Consider the following 19,244-nt stretch of genomic DNA (forward strand, 5'->3'; position numbering starts at 1 on the left):
CTGTATAGAGAAATTACATTTCATAAAATTTTAATTGATTTTGGTTACCTATTTCTTGCTTGCAGGCTAATTTCAGTTATGACAACAAAAGTAGATCAAGTTGTCTCTTTTTGTTAGTGTGCTTTTAATTTTAATTTGTGGGCATTACAGGCTCTTGTTCTATATTTTGAATATATTAAATACAGTTTTATTGCTGCTTCTTCCACAAAATTATTACTGCATGCATTTATTTTAACATCCTCAAAGTTGGTCTTACTCTAATATAGAATCCATGTGACATGGAAAATGAAAGAAATACCCACCTGAATCTTCAGAGTGAATCAGGTTTCTTTGAAAAAGCTTATTCACATTTAGGGCTTTGTTTCAGGGTAATACTAAGTGACTCGTGGAGCTCTGAACCCCTGGATTGTCCTTGTATTCACACCTGAAACTAGTTTTAAGCACTTGTTATGCACCTCAAAGTTGTGCTACTCCAGGACAGATCATTTCTGATCTGTTATTACCCAGCTCATGTTACACCTTACTGTAAACACCCCACCCACCACCCCTCCCCAATGCTAGTCCAAATTGTGCCCTCTTCCCCCTGCCACCCTTCCCAGCACCCCAGATCCCTGCTCACTGCACACTACCCCTCCAACCACTTATTTGTGGCTGGCGACACAGTCTGTCCCAGGGGAGCAGCCAGGGAAGGCTCAGCCTGGAGAAAAATAGCAGCCCTACAGCTGTGGCAGTGGGGGTCTGATAAGCAAGTTATCCCTTCCCTGCCTGTTCCCCTGGGCCAGGCAGCCTGAGTAGCCACAAGTTAGCAGGGGAGTACAGGGAGTGTCAGGGGAGCAGGGGAGAGCCCCAGGGGTGGAGGGAACTGGGGGAGCCCTGGGGGATAGGGGGCAGGGACGAAGCCTGGAGCAGCAGAGGGGGAGGGGGATTCTTACCTTTCAGCCCTCCAGGCCCCTGCTAGCCTGAATTATGACTGCTCCAAATTCGAGCTAGCACTAACACCAATCAACATTTGAGCAGCTTATACTATCTATAACACATAACAAGGCCCTTATCCAGTTATTCAGATGATTTTTCTGCAGTAAAATGGAGCCATGAACAGATTCTATGGGGCTTATATATATATAGAAATCTTATTCAAGGTCTTGATAAGTTGGTACCTTGGAGTAAATCTCAAACATGCCACTGCAGTATGCCCTGCCTACTGCACTCTCCTACTATGGCTCTGGAGAATGAATAAAATATGGCAGATGACTGCCATACTATGGCTCTGGAGAATGAATAAAACCTTTCTCATACAGAATAGTTACTCCTTGTCAAACTGTCAAGGTGATCTAAGTGAAGTTTTCATTATTGCTCACCATGCCATATCTGAGGTGAAATGCTTGCCTTACCAAGCTGAGAGCAGAACTCTAATTGACTTCAATGGAGTCAGAATTTCATCCCTGATCTCTGGTTTCATTATCCCCATGGCAACAAACTTACACTTAAGAGCAAGTGCATGTCTTTTTAAAATACTTGTGGTAGTCTGCAAAGAAACAGCATGAGCAAATTCAATAGATGAATGATGACTAGAAATGCTGCTTTTTAGTTTCATTTTAAAAGCATCCAAAATAACCTCCCTCTTGTCTCTTTCCATTCAGCCAAGCTGTCAACGTAAGAGAAAAAAATGACAGATACTACAAGGATCATAGGAAAGGAGACCTGATCACAAGGTCATCTACTTGTCGTCATTGTTAGGCCCTCAGTACAAGAATTAAAGTCTTCCAGTAAATGGGAACATCATTCTGGTAAATACAGGAGTCTGTAGAAGATGGAGGCGGCCAATTTGAGATCTGTCTTATGTAGCAAATAGTTCTGGGAAGACGGAGTAGATCCTGGTGTAGTCAGGTCAGAGCTCTTTCTCTTGGTCTCTGTCATGTATCTTTCTCCACAGTGAAGTGAGTTTGGTCAAAATAGTTAATACTTTGTCATTCATCACAGCACCACTGGGGACGATTCAGTGCTTCAGTCTCCTACGTATTGATGTTAATATTACATTTCTTCAGGTTGGCATGCAAGGTTTCCTTGAATCTCTTCTTTTGCTCACCTCTAGAGTGGTAACCATTGGTCAGTTGGGAGCATAGGACCTGTTTTGGGAGCTTGTTGTCAGGCATTCTTATGGAAAGCAGAGTAGATTTGTACCTTATAGACTAACCAAAGTCGATGGAGAGTGGCAGAGAGAGCAAGCAAGAGAGAGCATGCACAAGCATTTCAGCTGATGCTGTGAAAGGACATGCACAAAGCTGAGTATAAGGACAGAGAAATTTTAATACAAAAGCAAAAGAGTGGGGCATGGAGTGGAGTGGGGTAGTGCTGGGAAAGACAAACATGCAAACATTAACCCATAGGAACGAAAGAGTCCCAAAACTTAATCCATGTAATGGGATAAGAATCCACAGTCCCGTTTAAACCATTCTTAATCCAATCCAGTCTGTGGATGATTTTTTCTCCCACTGTTTCCCATTCAAATCAGTTTTTAAAGGTTTGCTACCAGAGAACAGCCATCCTTAGGTCAGAAATGGAGTGCCCAGGGAGAATGAAGTGTTCTGCCATGGGCCTGTGTGTCTTTCTTCAGCTGATGTCAGGTTGGTGTCCATTCATTCTTTCACATAAGGATCATTCCATTTTTCCAATGTAGACAGCAGAGGGGCACTGTGAGTGGGTGACGGCCTATATGACATAAGTAGAATTGCAAATGAAAGAACCGCAGGTGTTATAATCCCTGTTATTCAGTCCACTGAAAAGTTGGTCTATATTGATGTTGGAATCTTACTCAGCTACAGGGCCTCATGCCTCGGTGAGACTGGGAGCTAGGTAGCCTGTTGTTTGAGAGATGCTATTTGAGGTTGGGGAACTGCTTGTAAACCAAGAGAAGTTTGTTTCCCATTATTGCTTTGAGGAGATCATCCTTTTCCAGGAGGGACTGAATGTCATTAATGATGTGTCTCAAGGGTTCAAGTCAGGAGCTGTAGGTGACCACCGGAGGGACTCTGTCATCCCTGTCATGGGGTTAGTATTGCAGTAGGTCAGGGAAAGGTCTGAATCTGGCTTTGTTGATTTAAGTCGCTACAGTTTTGGGATTGTTTTGTAGTTTCAGGAATTCCTGCTCTAGATCCATAAAGTGTTCATCCTAGTCAGTGGGATCAGAGCAGATATGGCTATAGTATAGGACTTGGCTATCACCTTGATTCTAGTGGTGTGCTTAGGATGAAAGCTGGTGGCATAAAAATAACTGTACTAGTCAGTTGGCTTCTAATATAATGTGTTTTCAATGTGGCCATTGTAAACCTTCACTGAACTAAGAAGTTAATTTGTTGGGTAGGGTATTCAGAGTTTGTCTGATAGAGGAGGGGAAGTTGTTAAAATCCCAATGAAACTTCTCTAGAGAGTCTTTCCCATATGTCCATACAATGAAGATGTCACTGATATACTTTAGGTAGATCAGGATGATAAATAGGCAGTTGCAGAGAAAACAGACTTCAAATGTCATACTATATTGGCATGTTGCAGACCATATGTGCGTCCATGGAAGTGCCATTCATTTGTAGGTATAGGGGTTATCCAAACCTGAAATAGTTGTGTGTGAGGATCAAGTGCAAGAGTGTAATGGAATCAGAAGCAGTTCTCCCATCAGGAATAAAGTTCTTTATGGTTTGTAATCCATCTTCATGGTGGATGTTGGTGTACAGACATGACATCCTTGACATGTCCTGTCCAACAGAGCCAAGACCGTATAAATATAGTTGCAATATTGATGGTAGTTACTTGATCCAGAATGCTGGCATTCATTCTTCTGTCTTTCCAGTTGATATAAAGTAGAGATGCTCAACATTTTTATCCCAATGGCCAGGTAGTGGGGCTAGTCAGTGGGCCAGATTGAGCCCCATATGACAGGATTGCACTGTGGGGCCCCAGCACTGCTCCCTCCCTGCCCTGGGTTCTGGGAGTCAAGCACTGTCCCATCCAAACCCTGTGCACGGCGATTGGGCCCCAAGGGGGTGGACCACCCTCTCTCAGCCCCCAAGAATAGGATTGGACTCTGGGGCCTAGCTCCAGCCCTGACCAACCCTATGTGCTGGCATCGGGTACCCAATACAGCACTTAGGGCACAGAGCTCCCCACAAATCTAGAAATTTGGCATCCAAAGAGCACTACCACTGCTCCCCTGGTACCAAATTTCTTGACCCATAAAAAGCCCCCTGGGTCAGATAATATGCTGCTGTTGCTTGGATAATATGCTGCTGGCCAGTGGTTGAACATCCCTAATATATAGGATTTCCATCCCACTCTTCAAGGCAGGATCATCCCCAACTAAACCACACCAGCCAAGCATCTATCTAGCCTGCTTTTGAAACTGTCCAAGGATGGGTATTTCACAGCTTCTCTTGGTCCCCTGTTCCAGTGCTCGACTACCCTCATATTCAGAAAGTTCCTCCTCATCCCCACTTCTGCAGCTTAAGCTATTCCTCTTAGTCCTTTCCCCTGTGGCCATGGAGAAAAGCTCATCTCCATCCTGCATGTAATCACTCTTCAGGTATCTAAAGACTGTTATCAAATCTCCCCTCAGTCTTCTCTTCTCCAAACTAAATAACTCTTCCTTTTTCAGTCTTTTCTTATAAGCTATGTTTCCCAGACCCCAAATTATTTTTGTTGCTCTCTTGTAGACTCTTTGCAATCTGGCTGCATGCTTCTTGAAGGGTGGGATCCAAAACTGGACTGCAGACAAGGCCTCAGGAGTGCTGGAAAAAGCAGAAGAATCACTTCCTTTGATTTGCAAGTGACACTCCTGTTAATATAAAGCAGTATAAGGTTGTTGTTTTTTGTAACAAAAGAATACTGTTTCAAGAGTAAATTGGATGCTTATCTCACTGGGATCCTAAGACCCCAGCTGACTTCCTGCCCTTCAGGTGGGGGGGCTGGACTGGATGATCTTCCGAGGTCCCTTCCAACCCTATTGTCTATGAAATCTATGAAATCATATTCAATTTATGGTCTAGTGTAATCCCCAAGTCCTTCTATGAAGTACTGCGGCCTAGCCAGTCATTCTCCAGTCTGTATTTGTATATGCAGTCATTCTGTCCCAAACACAGGATTTGGCACTTGTCCTTGTAGAATTAGTGGTAGATTGTGGACAATTTTTCCTCTCTATCCAGATTATTCTGGATCCCAGCCTTAATCTCCAGTGTCATCTGCAAATTTGCTAAGTATGCTCTCAATCCCATCATCTAAATCCCTAATGAATTTATTAAACAATACTGGACTCAGGACAGATTCCAGAGGAACCCCACTCCTCCCAACTAAACATTGATGACTACTCATTGAGCATGAAAATTCAACCAGTTATGGGTCTACCTTATAGTACTTCACTCTAGTCTGTATTTCTTAGCTTGTTAATAAGAATGTCATGACAGACAGTGTCAAAATCCTTGCTATAGCCCCACGGTGGCCGAACTGTGGCTCATAAGCCACATGTGGCTCGTCGGCATTGACACTCCGAAAATTGGCCAAAGCCCACACACTTCTCCCTCAGGTGGCTTCAGGGGACAGCACAGCCTAGCACCTCCCACCACTCCAGCTTTCCCTGTGCAGAGTGTGCCCTGAACCTGCCCTCCTCCCTCCTTCTCTCCCTCTGGGACTGCCAGCTTAGGCACCAGGCTGCTGGGTTTGGGGCTGCAGCAGCACCACTTACCCCAGGGTGCACTTCCCACCCAGAAAGCTGGAGTGGCTCGGCAGTGCTGGGGGCCGGGGGGAAGCACCTCCACTCCAGGTCGCTCAGCACTCCCCCCAAGCCCCAACTCTCTGTCTCTTGAACTTTGGTGGAGGGTCAGATGTGGCTCCCAGGGTGAATAACTTTGGCCACTCCTACTATAGCCAAGCCATATCCACTGCTTTTCACCCACCCACAAAGCCTGTCACCATATGATAAAAGGAAATCAGGTTTGTCAGGCAAGATTTGTTGAATTCATGCTGGCTGTTCCTGATCACCCTGTTCTCCTCTAGGTGCTTCAGAATAGTTTTCTTGAGCTCCAATGATATTCCCAGGTATTAAAATCAGACTGACTGGTCTGTATAGTTCACCAGATCCTCCTTCTTCCTTTTCTTAAAGATAGGTACTATATTTTCCCTTTTTGCAATCATCCAGACCTAACCCAATTTCCATGAGTTCTCAAAGAGGATAGCTCATAGGTCTGAAATATTAAATGTTATTTGCTTAAAACAGGAAATGAGCCTAGTATTATTTTTTCAGATGTGATTCAGGATAGCATCTTTATGCACAACATCACCTCTGTGTGTTCTATATAAGAAGGGATGTCAGCAAGTAATTTCATTCTTTCCCTATAATGATCCCCTTTAGAACATGAGTTCTATCCTCTCTGCTTGTCATAGATTTATATATGTTATTGAGCAGGCCACATGTTTTCCATGTTCCATTAGAACAAACTAATTTGAGTAATCAGAATGTTTTACATTCTATTGATTTTGTAGAATTTTGTGTTTATGAAAAGGTCAAAATATTTACTTTCAATTTTATCAAAATATTTTTCCAATAACATTGAAATATTTCATTTCAATGACTGCAATAATTTGTTTTGATTTAATCATTGATGAATCAAAATATTGTACTGTATAAATAAAAATAATCTGTGAAATGTTTCAGACCATATTGTTGTTTCCAAAAAATATTTTTCTAAAGTTTTGTTTCATGGGAAAATTCTGTAATTGTGATTTTTCATTCACTTTGCTAATTTGAAAATATGGGATTTCCCTATGTAATGAAAATTCTAAATTTCAACCAGCTGCAAAAATGAGTTTGGTTTTTACTGTTTATTAAAAATGTTCCTCTATCTCAGAAGGGTGGTACAAGATTTCCTTAAGGATATCTCTCAAAGCCCTTTGAAATTGCCTAATGCAAGGTGATCTTTTTATGAGTACTAAATGTTGTTATTGTATTGGCTTATGGAGTTGAGGCAAAGAACTCCCACTCCAACACAGGCAATCTCTGATCCTCATCTAAGTAACCAACTTGCATACACAGTTCTTGCCTTCAGGGAGCATTTTTCCTAAGCATTTTAGAGTGTCTGGGTTTTTTCCCCTCCTTTTTTTCTTTTTGCCTGTAAAAGATAAACTGATTCTGTGCAATAAGCAGTAAGAATGACACTGGAAAGAGTCTGGGGTTTTCAAGTTTCACTCAGTTTCTTCAAAAATGAAGTACTCACAATGGTACGTAATGAGTTTTCATCTCTGGAGGTCAAAAGTTGCCATGTTATTTACTGCAGCATGTGAAGAATAGAGGAATGTTTTATTATGAGTATATAGACTGAATCAGTAAACCTGTTGCAAGCAGCAAAGGACAAGATCCCCCTCTTCTGACTCTGTTTCCCAGTGCTCCTGGCTGGGCTATAACTTTATGTTAAAGACAGAAAATGAACCTATTCTTTCTTTAATATCAGTTGATTGACTACTCTCTTGGGAATGGGCAGGTTCGTCAATTTCAATGAGAATATGAAAAAACAGGAGCAATGTTTGGATTTTAAATAGATCTTGATAAGTAATATAGATATGGATGAGTAGACTTATTATTGATGAAACTAAGGAACTGATAGCACGCATTTAATATAAGCAGCAGAATGCAGGCTGGTTGGTTTAAGTTTCCCATGTAGAACTCTGCCAAAGTAATTCAATCTTGACCTGCAATCATTTTTGCATTTTGAAATCTGTGAGAGGTCTATTTTTATTAGATCAGTCAACACTATATATGGAAGTAGTGGGCAGGGCCCAGCTTTTCAGTGGAATTTGAATGCCTAAAGCACACTGATCAGTGGAAATTGGGTCCCTTGGATAATCTGGGACTAGGTCTCGAAAAAAAAAATTCAGCACCCAACCTTTCCCAAAAGTTGGGCCAGTTGTAGTCATAGATCTGGCCTGTATCTCAACCTGAAAGCATCCACAATATATTAATGCTACTAAACAAACAGTAGAGCTGATTGGAATCTCCATTACAAGTGTCTCTTGCCAATGTTGCTGTTCTTTCACAGATTTTTTTCCCTCACAAATACATTTGACCATAACTTTAGCAGTAGTAAGTTTTAGATTCTTGTCATGTATTCGCTTTTCCCTTCCCCCTAAATCAACAATATGCAGTGTTAAGGGTGATTTTCTCTAGAGAATGACCTCTTACTGTCACATAAGCAAGGGCTCCCTATGTAATTTGAAAGACATAGGAACATATTAATAAAAGTCAAAAGGTCATAATGAATAGTTACTCACCACCTCCTCCAATGCCTTATGTTGCCTCCATATCATCTTCCTTCATATTGTTTTCACACAAGAAATTTGAGAGGAAAATGACAAAATAGATGAGGATACCAGTGACTTATTCTGGCCTATGAAAAACTCCTATCTGTACTGACATTTAAAGTAAGAAGATTTGAAAAGCATTTCCAAGCCCTTTAGGATTAGATCATCATTCCTTGTAAAATATACAACGCGAGTCATTTATTTGCTAAAATGATACAATCAGGAAAGCAGAGAGAAAACATTGTGCCTGGAATTTCAAACACCTCCAATGACAAGCCATTTAGCACTCTTTCTAGGCCTGCACTAATGGGGAAGATTTGTTGATTGCAGATGATAAAAAGGTTATTCTTTTACAGTGTATTGTCAAAAGATGATATAAAGGCTGATCATCCTATTCTTCCAAATCCAATAACTCTTAAAGTGCCCAAGGGGACAAGGGTGAGGGAATATGGACTCAGGGAATAGCTACTTGGTCTCTTTTTATCTTTTTGCAGTAATAGGTCATTATACACGTAACAGGATGAAAACAATTGCACTCAATCACTCCAGCATTTTGTGGGTTAGGTGTACAATTACTGAAAAGTATCATTTTGCCTTTCAAATAATAGACCTGAAACAATGACAATAACAGAGAGAGTGGACTCAGTCACTTGAAGTAATGATCTGTATGTAGCGGAGGTAGTGGAGGAAATATTCTCATAAATAATCTTGTTTACAGTCTTTGTTTCAAATACATTCTGTAAATCAAAAGTAAAGCTGGTGAAAAACTCAGTCTTGTGAAGTGCTGTGCACCTTCATTTCACAGAGATCTGAATAGGAGTTGAAGATCACTAAGCATCTTGCAAGGTTTATTCCTGACAGATTTGGTAAAACCCAGGCCTTTACTTAACTCAGTATAAAAACTTTCATATCAGAATAGCATTTTACAGACCAAGGTTCACTCGCCTAGGCCTTGAAATGAATTTTTTTTAAAAGATGCATTAGACTGGTTATAATATAAAATAAATATAAGTAAAATAAAACCTACCTTGGGCTGATGTTGCTGGACTAGCTTTAAGGTCCCCTTTTTAAAAGGAAATGAATTTATCAGGATTTATGAAAATTATTCTGAATTAAATTGATAATATCTACAGGATGCATCTTACTGGCAAGCATAAAGATAAAAGCCTTTAAAATAAAAAAAATTGTGGGAGGTGGGCCTGATTATATATTCACATATAATCAGCAGCCTTGAACGTGGCAATATTTTCCACCTAAATTTATTTTACTTCCTTACTTTTTATTTGAGGCTCTAAAATAATTTATAAACATCAGTTAATATTTATGGCTTTATCCCTTTGACATGAATACATGTTGTCCCTATAATAAAGATGGGAAATTGAAAGATTAATTGACTTTTTTTCCAGTTCTACAAGGTCTGTCATTCAGTTCTCCTGTATTTTAGTCCTGTGTCTTAACCATAAGGCCTTTGGTAAGAACACTATCGTCTTTTCTTCTTTCCTTTTCAATTCCAGTTATGTCATAAAAAAGTCAAAAGTCTGGGATAAACAAATATTCAGTAGCCATTACCTATACTTAGAGAAGAATGCACTCTCAGTGAGCACAGTTTATTCATTCTGGATTTTCAGCTCAAATCTGATGGAGCACTTTCAACTATTTCATCTTTGTCCTGGAATAATATCCTGAAATAAGAAATAGAATTGCCCTCCTATAATTATAATAAATAGCATTTGATGTCAATGGCTTTGTATGCCAGGAATATGTATAGTAACGCTTCTACCATTACAATACAATTTACATATATTAAATATTTTCTAATTCTTCTTACTAAGATCCACAAATAAAGACCTAGATTGACATTTAAAGGAAGAAAGATGTCTGCCTGGATATCTATGTAACAGTTACGTAGGTGGATACATAACCTGAGGTGCATGATTAGAGGTCAAGAGAACAGGCCTTATGAGGACAGGCTGAGAGGCATGGGACTCTTCAGCCTATAGAAGAGAAGACTCAGGGGTGACTTGATGGTAGCCTATAAGTATGTAAGGGGTGTGCATCAGGAACTGGGAGAACGTCTTTTTACCAGGGCACCCCAAGGAAAGACAAGGTCTAACAGTCAGAAACAGATGGAAGACCATTTTAGACTGGACATAAGGAAAAACTTCTTTATCTTCCAAGTTTCCAGAGTCTGGAATAGACTCCCCACAGAAGTGGTGCAAGTACCTACTCTGGATACCTTTAAGAAATGCTTGGATGCTTATTTTGCTGGGGTGATCTGACCCCAGCTGACTTCCTGCCCTTTGGACAGAGGGCTGGACCTGATGATCTTGCGAGGTCCCTTCCTGCCTCTAATGTCTATGAAATCTGTCTGTGAAACCTCTTCATCTGTTCCATCAATTTGATTGGCAATACAGAAATAGCCTATTAATTCGAATAAATAAAAACAATATTTAGTTCTCTATTACTAGTACATTAAGTGGACATATTAGAGTATCGCTCATTTTGAACTTACTGGCACTCAGAGTTTGAAAGGCCTGATAATACATGCTATATGTATTATTTTCTCCACCTTAACAATGCACCTGAAGCTTACACGTATGTTTTGTTTACTTGCATGCACTGTGCCATGTGATTTGGCTAATAATTAACATAGCTAGCTCATTTGCTGTATATTGTTTACAACCCATGTTGGATAGGCCTCAGAAATGCTTCCTAGATTAGAATGGAGCCTGCATTTGGCAATTCAAATGAAATCATTAGAAAGCAGCATTCTCATTTCATGTCAAATGATGTGATTAGATGATGCTCTCAGCTCTGCAGGCTGGGGTCTTACACAGATACCTGACTAAAAGGCTAACTGATTTGGATAGCATTTTTACTATTTAAAACCTAAAGCCTTATTACATAATTTCAATGAGACCACAAGAAAACAGTAATGAGTTTAAATGCGATTGAAATCAACTGGATGCATGCTTCCAGTGACCATTATGCAAACATGTTCAAGCACCTTAGAGTTAATGAAGAACTAGAGCCATGAATGAATAATGCCTAGATCACCTGGAGAGAAAAAATATAAACATTCTTCAGACAAATGGACATTCATTTTCAAATCTGCTTTAACATTAATGTTAAAAGAAATCTTTTTCCCAACATTATGATCTAAATTATACTCAGTTTAAGACCATTAACTTCAGTTAAGATTTCTCTGTGATGTTCTTGGATGCAAGACATTTCCTTATGAGTTGTCTTTTTTTTGGTACCTAATCTTGGATATTATTCAGTTGTTGCCCTGGGGGGTCAGGCCAACACTCAGGATCTCAATATTGTGCTGTTAAACAGAAGGGTGTGGTGTACAATTGCATATGCACACATAAAAATCAATTAAGCACACACACACTCACTAGGTGCATACACCCCCTACTAGGCATACACACTCACTCTAGCAGCTAAGATACACACACACATTCAAAATAATTAGTCTAGGTTCATGCACACCTATCACCAGTTTAAGCCCAGACACGCTACACACACCAAATTTAGACAGAATCAGTTACTAGTTACCAACACCTGCGCATCCAATACACATATGTGGATTACTAATTCATATACCACACACACACACACAATGATATCTATATATGTATATATATATATTCACTAATATACACACATACTACCCATCTCCACATACACACAAGTGAGTTCCTAAGTTGGGTATTGTGATATGTATGCGTGCATGTATGAATGTATGTGCTTGGTGTACTTGGAATACCTGAGGACGGTTAAGGTAAGATAGTAGGAGTATAGGGAGTTAAAGTTACCAAGATGGGGATTAGAACCGGTAGACTATAGGGGCCTGGGCTGAAGAACTGAGGCTGGGGGTAACTTCAGGTTAATTGAGCTTAACTGATTAAAAGGCAACGCCCAAACCCTGCAGAACAGGGAAGCAATGCCAGCACAGCTATGGGGGAGCTGAAAAGGTAGGTAAGGAGAGGGAAAAATGAGACTAAGGGAAAGTGTGGGTGTTAAAGAGGGACTCTGGATGTGGGGAGCCAGAGGATGGCTCTGGGGCCGCTAGAGAAGTTGCAGAGAGTGGCAGTAGGTGCTGGAAGCTGGAGAGAACTGCAGGACAGCTAATAGGAGCTGGGAAGCTGCAGGGGAAGGGGAGCCTGAAAACAGATGGGCAGCAGAAAATCACAGGAAAAGCAGCAGGCAGCAAGGACAGCAGGAAAGCAAGGAGAAGCTGAGAGGTGGCAGAAAAGGGGAGATGGAATTGGGAGGAGATGGGGAAACCAGCAGAGAGGGTGGGAACTGGAGCTGAGAGAGAGAATGAGGCTGAAATTTAAGATACGAAAGGGACTGGTATTCAGTAAAACATGGTCCAACTCAGGGTTGCAAATGACAGTGGTTTTATTGAACAGGGGAGATGATGACACAATGCCAAATTGGTTCCCTTGCACCCACACATGCACACACAATGGCAGCAGGAGTTAAAAAGGTTTGGTGTAGTGGCTGAAGTCCACTGAAGTCCAGGAGGAGAGAAAGAGAGAGTCCAAATTGTAGGAGGAAGTGTGCAGGTAATATCTACCTATCCCCGGCTAGAAGTTGACCCTCAATGGCCGGTTGGGGTCTCCTTTAGCTCGGTGTTGTCCAGAGGGGGGCGCCGGCAGGGCCTCTGGGGTGGATAAGTGGCATCAAGCTGGTCTGGTCCAGATGGAAATGGCATTCCCACTGGGTCTGTCTTCACTACCCCTTTTTATAGGGGCAGACCTTGTATGACCCTAGTGACAGGAGGCATGGCCAGGCAAGAGTGAGCCCCTGGCATACTGAACATGTGTGCTCCATGCAGGGATGTGCAGTTTCGGGTGTCTATAATGGTGAGAGTTGCTGGTTCTGCAGGGTCTTTTTCTTTCAAATGCTGGTCTTGTCTCTGTTCCTGGGTGAAGTCTGTGGTTCCTGGATGAATCAATACGAGGTGATGGCCCATTCATTACAGGCCATTCAGTAGAGGCCTGCTACCATTTTATTTCAATCATTTCCAATCACACTCATTCATCGGGGAACCAGTTTACATGGGAGGGATACATGACTCCTACAATTGTGACACACAGGGGATGCCCAGGCAGAGGACACAAGATGGAGACTTGACATATAAAATGGAAACTTGACACGACTTTGCTTCACTTACACACACACAGGCCTAAACCATACAACATCCATATGAAACAGTAAAAATCAATACAAACCTAATAATAATACAATATAAAACAGTGAATATCCAAAACAAAAAACTTGCTACCAAAATAATAATGTTTAAAGCTTATCCTACATCTTAGCTTACTTATACTTATCTATAGGGAATAGAGAGGGAGAGAACAAGTCAAAAATAGTTGGGGAAGGGGAGTGAATGCAATAAAAAAAAAAAAGAAGAAAAACTGGGGGTGTGACTACACGGTGTATTGGCTGTACTGCTGAAAGACCTCCTAAACATTGTCTAGGCAGCAGAATAGTCAGGCTGCCTAAATGACTTCCTCTCTTTCTATGCTGGACTAAGATTAGGAAAATCAGCAAGGATGGCACTGCTGCTACAAAATCTGTAAGGCTACAAAATCTGTAAGGCTAGTGGCTGCTAAGGATGGAGCAATCTCAGTTAAAAAAAAAAAAAAAAGATCCTTAATATGGAATACAAAGGAGCTAAATAAAAGTTCTCACACTCTTTAAAACCAGTTGCAAAATGCTCATTGACTTCAGCAGCACAGATCAGGAACTTGAGTTCAGTGCAACAGGCATCTTTTTGCACAGATGTTTTTTCAGTTCGGGTAGTGACATATTTGCCAGAAAATCTTCTGTCTACAGACACCTGCACTGATGAAAATTATGAACACAGCCCCAGAGAAAAGAATATGTTCCTTCTGGGATGTTGCTGAGAATTTTGAGCCCTGAACTTTTGGGCGCCTAAATATTCTAGTCCCTGGCTGTGTCTACATGAGATGCTGACTGCAGTTATTACTGCGCAGTCACTTTGTACTTGTATAAACACATACTAAATGACTGCACAGTAACTGGAGTTACTGCACAGTAGTGTTGCCAAATGGTATTTATGTCATGCTGACTGCATAATAGTGTCAAATCACACTTCATGCCATGCAACGCTACTACATGTAGTAACAAGCTACTGTGCAGTCAGCGTCTCAGCCAGACACAACCCCAACAGAGACAGATGATTCTTCTAATCAAGCAAGCTTTACACAACCAAAACCCCCACTGAAGTTCATGGCTGGTAAATTACTATGGCTGTACTGGAAAAGCACACCTCACGCAAAGATAGCTGTACAACCATAACTCCTGCTTCTACCAGGATAAAAGAACCCACACTCTAAGCAAAATAAGCTATACTGTAAAAGCACAATTTTGCTAGTATTATACTAAGGTCTTCTGACAGCAGAGCTGTATTATTTAAGAATCAAACCTCTATGTATCCTGATGAACAGAGCTGAACAGACCTATAAAAATAAAATCCACGTAAAAGGAGAAATGAAAAGAGTTCACACTGAAGAACAAATGTACAAAGTTCCGAAGTTATTTGTATTTGTATAAGTAGCATCATTAATTAGTTTAATAGGAGTTTTGCTTAGGTCATTCTTATACACAAGAACTTATCTATAGAAATGTACCACAGGGGACACTGGTGTCATGAAGAACTGAGAAAAGAGTTGCAAGCCATGAGACAGATATTGCTAATGAAAGAGCAATAAGGACGCAGAAATCTTCACTAAGGGCAGAGCTATTTTAAAACTAAAGATGAATGGCACAGATCCTCATCGGGCCACATGAAATTACACTGTCTGTTGTATCAAATAGAAAAGGATAAGTCTTTTTGTAATAATGATGAATGAAAACAGTTTTAAGTCAGAATAGTTGTAATTATACATATTCTCAGGGCACCTAACCACAGTATGCACATATTAGCATTACAGTGGACTTAAGGTTATTGTTCACTGTGCTACCATTCACTCCAAATGTCTTGTCTTTCTACCTACTTACCCTGGAATTCATATACCAATTAGGAGAGTTAAAAATCTCAGCATTCTCCAAACACAGATCATTTTCTCTGTTCTTTCCATGGCAAAGGGATATACAAGATTATAACCACTTTCTAGTTGTCAGACCTAGACCAGCTTAGGGTGCTGCTACAGGTTACCTTTAAACCATTATAAATTTGTAGAATGTTAGGCAGTGTTAAAGTTAGAACAGTTTCAGAGCAGCCACAGGTTAAGGCATAATGGTGTGTCTCACCTGCACAACTGTGACTTGTTACTGAAGTGTCTGGCTCTGGTAAGCAGGGGCATGGCCAGGAGCCAGGACTCTATCCCTACTCCAGGAGTGAAATAGATAGGGTTTAACCACAACAAGGGCATGGAGCCCAGGAAAGCTGATCTCCATGGGCTCCAGGCATCTTCCACACTCAACACTAGGCAGTGTTTTCTCACTTCCCCCCCTTCTTCCCCTCCCCCCCGAATGCAGGAGGCTAGGGAGGAAAGCCACATCATCCCCCCCAAATTTCTTCTGGCTAGGGGAGAGTTGCCCAGATATGGGGCAAAGGGTTATCCCTCTGACGGGAGATCTGTGTGCCTGGCTCTTGGCCCAGAAGCCTGGATTGGATCTCCTGGGGTCCTTGAAGCCAGCAGGATGGTGTCACATGGGCTGGGGTCAAACCAACTGAGGGGAGGTGGGAGTGTTGGCTCAGGGCTAATACCAGCCCCTGGGCAGTAGAGTTTAGGAGCTTGGAAAGTTTGTCGGGGTAAAGGGGCTGGATGACTGCAAATGTATTGCATTATTTCCTTGGAGCAGAACAACAATACCCTAGCTTGAACTTGGTAGAACAGCTCAAAGATAACCTTCACCCAACATAGCATAACTTTAAGACACTTAGAGGATATTTAGCACAGTTTAACACCTTTTAATGTGCAGTTGCCCCCATTTTAAGTGCCTTTAGAATGGTTTAAAGATAACCTACAACACTGTCTCATTCTGCCGGCATTCACATAAACAGTTATGTGGCAGATGGGAGGGAACTTCTTGAGCATATGCATCTGTCTCGGCATTGTGCTCTAGAAGAGACAAGGAATGAATTCATCCTGATCTACGAAGAAGGCACAGAAGCCCCCTGTAACAGGGAACCCTAGCCCTGTCACCAGAAGACAGGTTGGCCCCTTTAAGGCCAGAACTTTCTGGACACAGAGTGCCAGTAAGGTGGGGGTTAAAAGCTGAGTCTGGCCAGCTAATCAGCTGACCGGAAGGGGCAGGCCAGGACTATAAAAACCCTGGGCTGAGCAGCAGTAGGGGCCAGCAGCTAAAGAGGAAGGAGTGTGTCCCAGAGCTCTATGGAGAGTCTTGGTGCATGGTGCAAAGGCTGGAGGAGGGGAAATATGGAGGAACCTGGAGCAACCCCAGAGGAAGGACTGTAGCTGATGATGGGGAACTGAAGCATGAACCCTGTGTAAATGTAAGCTGGCATGCTGCCTTCTTTAATCACATTTCTCCCGGTGGCAGTTATTGCCCATGGACAGGACTGTTCATATTTTTTTTTTTATTGATATTGAATAACACTTGTGGTTTGGGTGAGGCTATTGGGAAAGGAGAAGGCCTCGCTGGGACCCCACTACAGCATGGGGACCTGGTGCCAGAGTGGGTGCAGGATTTTGGGGTGCACTGACCCCAGCACCAGAGAAGGTGCAGTATCTGGGGTAGATAGGCCCCAATGCCCATGTGGGTGCATGATTTTAGGGTGTACAGACCCTGGCACCAGAGGGCACGATCCTAAAAATCTAGGGTGGTCTGGTGCACCTGAGGGCAGTCTTGTTTCTCTTTGGACTGGGACAGTGTGGGTCTGGAACCACTCCCCTGCCTTGAACTTACAACCCCCTGGCTGGTGGCCAGAACTCTAGGCCAGGGAGGCTGGGCTCCAGATCAGAGCAAAAAGGAGAGCCACGAGCCTCAAGAAAAGAAAAGGCTAGAACCTTGAAGTCAAACTCTGTTTGGTGGGTTTAAACAAGGAGGCCTAGTTAGAGATACGGAGGGTCAAGTCCCAAGGAGGTGGAAGACCCCAATATACAAAATGGCAGTCTCCCACTTACAAGAATATCAGTATAATAATTTCCCTCAAGACATGGCAGGTGAGTAGAGAGCGGGACACAAGAACCTTAAAGGGGACTCCAAGGGTGCCCCATGTAAGGTGCAGGTAACAGGGAAGATGGTGCTCCGGAGGGCAACCTGTTACACCCCCCCACCTCCCCTCTGTCATTGCTTTAGGAACTCTCTGCACATGCATGTGCATACATATGCACACTCTTTAACATACATGTGTGGGGCATGCAAAACTCATGGGTGTCCCCTTCCCCCCCAGTGTTAATTTCCCACCCTCCCAACATCAGGGGGAGGGGGATTATGAAATGAGCTATTGGGGGGCAGTGTGGGGAGGGGCAAGGAGAGCCCAGGATATAAATAGAGGTCTCCCTCACACACACACATCCCATTACATGCTAGCACCACCAGGAGTGGGAATTAGGGGCACCATGGGACTATGGGGGTGGGGTGGTGAGACCGGAGTTGGGGACTGAGGGGCACCCTGTGGTTTGAGGAGGGCTGTGGGTCGGGAGTGAGGGACAGTGCAGAGTGAAGGTGGGGGCTGCAGTTTGGGAGTGAGGGAAAGAACAGTGGAGCTATTTCTGAACCCTCCCCTCCCCATGCCTTCCTAGGAGTGTTTCTCATTCCCTACCTGCTGATGGCTGTGCTCGGGGGGGTCCCCATCTTCTTCCTTGAGATCTCGCTGGGGCAGTTCATGAAGGCTGGGAGCCTCTCAGCCTGGAATATCGCCCCCCTCTTCAAAGGTTAGTGACCTCCCAGGGCCCCCTGATATCCCCTTGTCATCCCACCCCCCCCAGAATTGGGCCTGGATTGTATCTCCAACTTCTCCCTTCTCCCCCTAAGAATGAGGTCAGTCGGGCCCAAATCAGGGCCCCTGGGGAGGCGAAAGACTTGCCCATTCCTTCCAGAATTGGGCCTGAATCAGGGCTCTCAGCGGGGCAAGACCCTCCCTAGGATCAGGCCTGGATTGGAATCCTTGCCTCTCCCACACCATAGGGCCAGAATTAGGCTTACATTGGGTCCCCTTAGGCAGGGGAAACCCCTCCCCCACCCAGGGTCAGACCTGGATTAGGTGCCCCCTGACACCCAACTCCTGATCTCTGACCTCCTGGCAGGGTTGGGACTGGCGTCGCTGCTGATCGTGTTCTACTGCAACACCTACTACGTGCTGGTGCTGTCTTGGGCCCTCTTCTACCTGGGCAGCGCTGTGGCCGGGGCAGTGGCAAGCGGCGGGGACCTGCCCTGGGCCACTTGTGGCCACTCCTGGAACAGCCCAGCCTGCCATGATGGGCCCCTTGGCAACAGCTCTCACAGCAACAGCTCCCAGAGCGATGCTCCCTCCCGCTCCCCCGTGCTTGAGTTCTGGGAGTGAGTGTGACCCCTGACCCCTGCATGAACCCCCACATGATCCCCACCCCCGCCATCATGAGTTCATGCCCCTTGGTGAGGTGGGTTGTGCCCTCTCATGAGCTCATGGCCCTGGTACTATGATCCCCGTCATGCTCTCTCGTGCTCCTCATGCTGCCTCATGCCTCCCCATGACACTCATGTCCTCACACCTCTCATGTATTCAGCCCCTGTGCACTCATGCCCCTCATAAGCTCACATTCATGCCCTTCATGACCCCTTATGCTCCCTTGTGAGCTCATGCCCCCTTGTGCTTCCTTGTGCCCCCAGGCACTGACCCCCATGTCCCCTCAAGAGCTCATGCTCCTCCTCATGCCTCCCTGTGTGCAGGAACCGGGTGCTGGGGCTCTCAG

At 43.3% G+C, this 19,244-nt stretch overlaps 1 protein-coding gene across 1 annotated transcript in view; it reads left to right on the forward strand.

Annotated features, from left to right (window-relative positions):
* Window positions 1–2,872: 2,872 nt before the first annotated feature.
* Window positions 2,873–19,244, forward strand: part of LOC109299367 (sodium- and chloride-dependent creatine transporter 1-like) — a 38,191-nt gene continuing 21,819 nt past the window's right edge. Inside the window, 4 exon segments of the mRNA XM_019519954.1 lie at window positions 2,873–3,048; window positions 18,019–18,227; window positions 18,600–18,852; window positions 19,222–19,244. Coding sequence (XP_019375499.1) covers window positions 2,873–3,048; window positions 18,019–18,227; window positions 18,600–18,852; window positions 19,222–19,244 — 661 coding nt within the window.

This window comes from Gavialis gangeticus, unplaced genomic scaffold (genome assembly GCF_001723915.1).
Source record: "Gavialis gangeticus isolate Ggan-Ray unplaced genomic scaffold, GavGan_comp1, whole genome shotgun sequence".
NCBI classification, from domain to species: Eukaryota; Metazoa; Chordata; order Crocodylia; family Gavialidae; genus Gavialis; species Gavialis gangeticus.